This window comes from Apium graveolens, chromosome 5 (genome assembly GCF_009905375.1).
Source record: "Apium graveolens cultivar Ventura chromosome 5, ASM990537v1, whole genome shotgun sequence".
NCBI classification, from domain to species: Eukaryota; Viridiplantae; Streptophyta; class Magnoliopsida; order Apiales; family Apiaceae; genus Apium; species Apium graveolens.
The window spans coordinates 301,399,890-301,408,269 of NC_133651.1; the positions used below are offsets into that span (position 1 = coordinate 301,399,890).

An 8,380-nucleotide genomic window follows, 5' to 3' on the forward strand; every position below is an offset into this window, starting at 1 on the left:
GAATGCAAACAACATGAAAAGCATTATGACAAATCCATGAAGAATATTTGTCCCATTGTTAATTAATTTTCAATTTTTAAACGGTAGACGAGTCACAAGAAAAAGTAGCTGTATGCATGATGAAAATCCACATTGATTGATATCCAATATATTCCTATTAACATATAAAAACTTTAACTGCAATTTAAGCATTAAATTTATTATATTGCATAATGAAATATTCAAGATTTTGTAATATCCTTGACAATCCATGTATATAGTAATAAATGTCCATAATCAATTACGCGTATATATAGGATAATCATTTTTTTTTTCTTATTTTGCTTAAATAATTGCACCCTTTAGACAAAAAATACTGTTACTTTTTTAACTTTTTTTCATTTTTATACTCAAGCTGTCTTTTTCTTTACAGTTTGTCAACATTTTCACACACAAACACACACTGATACTTACACACTACCAATCATACATTAAATTTAAGAGCTACTCTGGAGAGATTTATGGGAGAGATTTTTGTTTGCTGGTGAGGAGAAATGGGGTGATTGGTGTTATGCAGACGAGAGCCTTTTTAGTTGTGATCATTCATCAGATTATTCACATTTGCTGAAATTTTAGGAAATTGGTTAGTTTTTTTAGTCATTAGTTTGATGATCTTGATAGCTTTTCGGATACCCTTTTGGCCATTTTATGCAAAGATCATGTCTTTTTTGTGTTTGATTTTGGTTTGGTTGGTTGAATTGGTCTATGTTTGGATTATATGTGTGTTTTGTTTGTTTATTTATTCTGTTGGAAAAGTTTTTTTTTTGTTAGTTTGTGATGAGTTATTTCTTGAATTGGGATCAAGTATTGATGTTTACGATTTATGTTTTTTAATATAATGTTGATGTTCCTACTAATTGATATGGATAGGCTAGTAATATATGAAAAATTGCAGCTTGTTAAATTAATGAGGTTTAAGATTTTAATTAAGTTTTCTCTTTATATCGATCAGAATTTTGTTGTGTTTAGTGGCTTGGATGTTGAATCATTGAGTTGCATTTTCCATTTAGATGTTACCATGTAAATGTGTCTTTGATCAAGTTGTTAATTTGTGAAATGTAGTAGCTCTGGAAGCCGATGTTAGCTGTTAAGCGCTCTTGAATTTTATGTGTTTAGCTTTTGCATTCTGCTGCCGTTTTTAACTAACTTATGTGTGGACAGGTGTAAGAGAGCTAGTCATCAGTCTTGATCGATCGTTAGCTACTAGTTGTTAGAAGTTTTCTGGGAGGTTTTGTTGGAGCCATGGCGACATTGGCACACTCTGAGTCAAGTCGCTTGTATTCTTGGTGGTGGGACAGCCACATTAGCCCGAAGAATTCCAAATGGCTACAAGATAATCTTACAGGTATTGTTTTTTCCTTGTATATTTTTTAAGGATGAGTATCTCTTCTGGCAGCTACTACCTGCTCAATGCAGTTTATTTATTAGTGATATTTTCTGCAAATTGCCTATCTGAGAGGATGTCCGAGGAATATGGATTTGAGCTTATATTTATGACAAGAGATTAGCATAAAATATGTTGTTTAACATAACTTAAAGGGATTTGTGTTGATCTATATATGTTAATGTTATCATTTTTATCCATCCACTAATTAAAGCTTTAAATGGATGCATACTCTTAAACAAATATCTATTTCTGTTATAACTTCCAAGTTGTACGCCCTCAGAGATACAGTTACAACAATGTACTGATACAACTAAATTTCTGCAAACCTGAAGGATGTACATGAAAATTAAATTAATTTTTAACTTGTTTCTTTGCCTCTGCATATCGTACTTCAGATCTGAACACAATGCATCTTGTTTGAACAGATATGGATGCTAAAGTAAAATCAATGATTAAGCTCATTGAAGAAGACGCTGATTCCTTTGCAAGAAGAGCGGAGATGTATTATAAAAAGCGACCTGAACTCATAAAACTGGTTGAGGAGTTTTACCGAGCATATCGTGCACTAGCTGAAAGGTATGATTATGCGACAGGGGAGCTTCGCCAAGCTCATCGAACCATGGCAAATGCATTTCCTGACCAGGTACCTTTTGCACTGGCTGATGAGTCACCTTCAGGATCTGCCAATGTGACAGAACTTCACATGCCCGGAATTCCGCTTATCAGTACTTCATTTTTCAATAAAGATGACTCAGATAAGAATGCATTGATGTCTCCTGCATCTGATCAACATTCAGCTCAGGTTTTTCAATTTCATCCGGGAGATTCTGATGTCACAGGGATGCAACATCACGATTCAATTTTTGGCACAGGAGGGGTGCCAGGTAACATAAAGTCTGAAGAAGGAAGTTTACTAAACGGTCCACGGAACGAAGTGGCTAAATTATTGAATGAAAATCTGGAACTGAATGTCAAGTTCCTTTCTGAGTCTGAGCGTGCTGCTAAAGCTGAAAGAGAAGTTCAATACTTGAAGAAGGCACTGACTGATATGCAGGCTGTAAAAGAAGCTGTTCAATATCAATATCAACAGAATGTTGACAAGTTATCGAGTTTGAAGAGTGAACTTATCTCTGCAGAAATGGATTCAAAGAAGCTAAGTGGACAAGCGAGCAAAGCTGAATCTGAATTATCTTCATTGAAGGAAGCCATTGTTAAAGTGGAGGCAGAAAGGGATGCTGTTTCTGATAGAAACAAGGATTTCCTGGAAAGGATATCTAACCTGGAGATCACGATTTTGCACACCCAAGCTGATGCAAAAGAACTTGAGGAGCGAACACTTAAAGCAGAGATTGAAACTCAAATCTCAAAGAAAGAACTTTCCCAATTAGAGGGGGAAAAGGAAGCAGGGCTTCTTCAGTACAAACAGTGTCTAGAGAAGATATCTGATTTGGAGAAAAAGGTATTCGTCGTGGAAAGTGATGCAAGACATCTTAAACAGCAAGCTGAGGTAGCTGAAACCGAAGTTGCGAAGCTCAAGGTAATTCTTGCTGAAGTTACTGCACAGAAAGAGGCTACAGCTCTTCAGTATAAGGTTTGCTTACAGAAAATATCTAATCTGGAGAGTGAAATCTCCTGTGCCCAAGGGGAAATCAGTTTCCTGAAAAATGAAATTCTGTCGGGGGCTACAAAACTTAAAACTGCTGAAGACAAATGTGATACGTTGGAGATGTCAAATCGAACACTACGATTGGAGGCAGACAATCTATTCAAGAAGATCACTCTGAAAGAGAAAGAACTTACTGAGAAGCATGGAGACCTAGAAAAGCTCCAGGCGTGTCTGCAAGATGAACGCTCAAGGTATGCTCATGTTGAAGCTACCCTCGTTAAATTGCAGAATATGCACTGCCAATCTCAAGAGGAGCAGAGAAATTTGACATTGGAGCTTAAAAATGGGCTTGAGATGTTGAAGGACATAAATTTGTGCAGGCATGGTCTGGAGGAAGACATTCAGCAGATTAAGGATGAAAATTGTAGTTTAAAGGAACAAAATTCATCTTCTACAAAGTCTATGAAGGCTTTGCAAAATGAAATAATTGGCTTGACTAGGATGAAGGAGAGATTTAATGAAGAAGTAGAAATGCAATTGGGTCAAAGTAATGCTCTTCAGAATGAAATTTCCTGTCTTAAAGAGGAAATAGTCTACTTGAACAGAAACTACCAAACATTAATAAAACAAGTGGAGATGGTTGGTTTAGATCCGAAATGCTTTGGCACTTCAGTAAGGGAGTTGCAGGATGAGAACTTGCAGTTGAAACAAATGAATGAGAAGGACAAAGATGAAAAAGAAATCCTTTACAAAAAGTTAGTAAACATGGTGGAACTTTTGGAGAAAAATGCTGCACTTGAGAGCTCCCTGTCAGATGTTACTAGTAATTTGGAAGGATCACAGGAGCAAGCTAAGGTACTGCAAGAATCTTGCAACATCCTGCAAGGCGAAAAATGTGCCCTTGTTGCTGAGAAAGAGGCTCTTATATCCCAGTTAAAAGTTATCACCAAGACTATGCAGGAACTCTCAGAGCAAAACAGTGTTTCTGAAAGTTCACTGTGTTTTGCAAATAGCGAGTTGCAAAGTTTAAGAGAGAAATCAAAGAGCTTAGAAGAACTATGCCAGTTTCTTGGTGATGAGAAAGCTAATCTTCGACATGAAAGAAGCACACTTGCTGCACAGTTGGAAATAGTTGAAAGAAAAATTATTAATTTGGAAAAGAGATTTATAGAATTCGAAGGAAACTACTCTGGAATGAAGATGGCAAAAGAAACACCACACTCTCCACTAGAAGATTTAATGGTTTCCCTGGAAGTGGGGAAACATGAGCATGAAAGTTTAAAACAGCTGACTGAATCCAGGTTGGCTAGTCTTGAGGAGCGAATTTTCCTCCTCCAGGAAGAAAGTAGGCAAAGTAAGAAAGATTTTCAAGAAGAATTTGAAAAATCTGTTGTTTCCCAGTTCGAGATCTATATCCTGCAGAAATTTGTGGCAGATATGGAAGAAAAAAATTATTTGCTATTGACTGAGTGTCAGAAACAAATTGAAGCTTCCAAATTGGCGGATCAGTTGATTTCAGAGCTGGAGAATGAAAATCTTGAGCAACAGGTGGAAGAGGAATTCATGTTGGTTGAAATTGAGAAGCTGAGATCGGGATTGCGTCAAGTTCGGAAGGCTCTTGAAAATGGTTCAAGTATTGGCTCTGAAAATGTTTCTGGAAATGATCATATATCAGTGCAACATATATTAGAGGATATTAGAATGATGAAGCACTCTCTCTCGAAATACAATGATGACATGCAACGGCTAGTTATTGAGAACTCACTTCTCCTAACTTTATTTGGGCATCTGAGGTTAGAGGGCTTAGAAGTTGAATCAGAGAAAAATTGCATGGACCAGGTTTCGAAAACTATGTCAGATCAGTATTTGATTATGCAAAGTGAGTGGCACAAACTTCTTGAGATGAACAGAAAATTGAGATCTGTGACCATGGGAAACCACCATGTTAAGGTGCTTAATGCTGAAGCGCAAAATCTGAACATTAAGCAGGCTGGCATGCAGAATTCTTTCCTCGAATCAAAGGAAGAGTATTCTCAAACATTTGAAGGAAACAGAGCTCTGTCGAAATCATTCTCAGATATGATGCAGAATATACCAAAAGTGAATGGGGAAGATAGCGCTGTCATCAAAATTTCATCAGCATGTGGTAATCTTTCAACAATTTTCAGTAGTTTGAGGACTAAGAATGCAGAGGAGTTGAAATTACTTTCAGAAAATATATGCAAACTTTTCGAAGTTAACTGTGAACTTGTAAATGAGGTGAGTACATTGCGAGAGGAGTTAGGCATGCATGAAATAGAAAAATTGTTTATGGCAGATTTACTTGAGAAACTGGAGATGGATCTCTCTGAGTTTAAAAATTTGAACTGTAGACTGAAGCTAGAATTATTAAGTGCAAATGATTACCTGAGCGAAGGGGAAGAAGAGCTCTTTGATGCAGAAATGAAGCTTGCAGTGGTTGAGAATTTGAACTCAGAATTGCAAAGAGCTGTGGATAGGATGAAGAAAGAATATGAAGAGTCAGAATCCATAAGAGAAAATCTAGAGATTGTAATTCAAAAGAAGACTGAAGACAATTTCAAGCAGAACAAGAATCTTCAAGATATGCTTGAAGTGAAAGGAAACTTAGAGTTTGAGCTGGCTATGTTAAGCGAAGAAATTAAGGAGAGAAGAATTAGAGAGGAGTATTTAAGTTCGGAACTGCAAGAAAAACAGAATGAGTTTGAGCTCTGGGATGCCGAGGCTGCAACATTTTGTTTTGATCTTCAACTTTCTGCAATTCGTGAACTGCTTTTTGAAGATAAGGTGCATGAACTTTGTGGAGTGTGTGGGAGTTTGCAAGATGAAAATGCTTCAAAGACAAAGGAAATCGAATTGTTGAAAGAAGAAGTAAGCTTCCAGTCAAGTGAAATTAGAGGATTGAAATCCCAGATATTTCCATACTCTCCTGCTGTTGATTCTATAAAGGAGGAAGTGTATTCTCTTGAGCAGAATTTCCATGCATGGGCAAAGCTTGATGTAGCTAACTATCAAACACCAAAGGTTATACATATTTTCATGAAACTGATTTAATTACTTTTTGATTTTACTGAATTTCACAAGTTCTGTATACATAATGTTCAAACTCTTTTTTTCCTAGGCTGGACTATTTTCATTTCTTGTGTTTAGTTAAGATAAGTTTGTGTCAAATTTACTAGTTATCAATTGGAATGCAAATACCCATTACCCAATGAGATTTCTTGGAGGAAAATTTATATGCAAATGAATGCATATCAGGAATTTTTAAAGATAATTTTGTGTGCTGGTTTAAAAGATCTTTTTAGTTGTAGTTATCAATTTTCTACGATTACTTTATAAGTTACTTTAAATGGGTTTAGCTGAAGATTGACATCCTCACATTTTATTAGTCAACGTTTCACTTTTGTTCCTTAGAAACTGTGGTATGAACGTGGTCAATTTGAATTATATGTTCTCATTTCAGTTGTTCTACTCGAATTGATTGGTCTAATACTTGATAATTTGCATTTTGTAGGATATAGAGTCGGAGTTTCATGCTCATGAAAAGATGGAAGATCAAGATTTGCATGTATTAGATGAAATTTTGGAATTGCAGAAGTTGCAGAACCGGATTAAAGAGGTAGAAAAAGTTGTCGTGGAAGAAATGAACAGGCTTGAGAGACTGGAGAGTTCAAGGCCTGCCATGAAATTAGAAGCTTCTGTGCAAGATACTCTAGACTTGAAATCTAGAGGTAGATCAGTTCGACAGAAAAGTAAATATAAGGAGGACGAAAAACTTGAGGATGATCTCAAGTTCCAGAAAACTATGCCTGAAATTCTCGAAGTCAAGAATGTGATTCTAATGAAAGGTTTTCCACTCAACCAAGTGTCTGGTGGTTCATTATATGGAAGAAGCAGGAGAGGAAATAGTCTTCCAGCTGAGCAGATACGTTTATGTTGGGAAACAAATGAAGATAACCACCGTGTTGATCAAAATTTGATTGAGCTACAAAACCAGGTTTATGAACCCACAAAGAATGTTGTTTACAACGACTTTGAATATGTGGAGCATCAGAGTGAAAATCCATCTTCAGAGTTAGACATGGAGAAGGAACTGGGTGTTGATAAATTACAGGTCTCCACGACTACGTCAATGCCTAGTAGAGGAGGGAACAAGAAAAAGATATTAGAGAGACTTGCTTCTGATGGTCAGAAACTGGCAAATATTCAGACAAATGTGCAGGATCTGAGAAGAAAACTGGACACAAACAAGAAGAGCAGAAACACTAAGAATGTTGATTTGGAGACTGTTAAGGAGCAGTTGTTAGAAGCTGAAGAAACAACTATACAACTGATTAATCTGAATGGTCAAATGACTAGGAAGATTGAAGACATTCCAGTTTCTAAAGATGGGCAACGATCTATAGACTTGGAGAAGGCAGCTAGTTTCCAAAAAAAGAAAGTTTCAGAACAGGCGCGGAAAGAGTCAGAGAAGATCGGAAGATTGCAGTTAGAGATTCAAAAAATCCATTACGCCTTGCTGCAACTGGAAGATGGGAAGAAAAACAAAGTTACTAACAGATTTTCCAGGACAAAGAGCAGAACTACAGTTATCTTGCAAGATTTTATTCACGGTGGCAGAAGAAGTAGCATCAGGAAAAAGAAGGGTCGTCTCTGTGGGTGTTTCAAACCTTCTTCGACCAATGCTGGAGGTAACATGTAACTATGTGAAGCATTTTTATCTAATTAACAGTAAGTTATTATCCCTTGATATATGTTCGTTGTAGATATGTCATGTTTTAGCGGATCATTATAGCGAGAAGAGTATATCATCGTAGAGGTTTAGGCGCTGTAATGGAGAATTATTCAGTGTAATCTAAATAAGATGCTTTAATGATAAATGAACTTTGACTATTATGCCCCTGTGCCATTATTAATATTTCATCCTTCAGTTTGTGTTGAGTGTATGTTTTTGATCTGGCATTAAAAATGTCTAAACTAGAGGACTAGAAATATTACGACTATGATTCATTAAGATTGTTTTTTGGTAAAGGTAAGTTACAGAATTTTAAATACTCATGCACACGCTCCTTTACCGAGGTAGCCTCGACGTCTTGATTAATAAAGAACAAATTTTAAAATACTGTCAAAATGTTTTCCTTTAAGTTAGGTGTTAAGCAGAAGTTTTTTTACAAGTTAGGTCTAATCACATAGCTTAGTTGGTGTAATTTCCTAACTGCAGACCTCAGTTGTTTACAGCCCAGTTGATCAATAAAATATATAATAAATTAAAAATACTTGGAATTTGTAACTTGTGCTGAATGGTCTGATTATATCAAAAGGATATTTTT

The 8,380-nt window shown here is 36.1% G+C and overlaps 1 protein-coding gene across 1 annotated transcript; it reads left to right on the forward strand.

The window, feature by feature from the left end:
- Positions 1-404: 404 nt before the first annotated feature.
- Positions 405-7,946, forward strand: LOC141659256 (protein NETWORKED 1B-like). The gene is made up of 4 exons (XM_074466053.1): positions 405-622; positions 1,201-1,384; positions 1,852-6,074; positions 6,565-7,946. Exons 2-4 carry the CDS (start codon positions 1,282-1,284, stop codon positions 7,750-7,752), a joined length of 5,514 nt encoding a protein of 1,837 aa, XP_074322154.1. The 5' UTR covers positions 405-622; positions 1,201-1,281; the 3' UTR covers positions 7,753-7,946.
- The last annotated feature ends 434 nt before the right edge of the window (positions 7,947-8,380 follow it).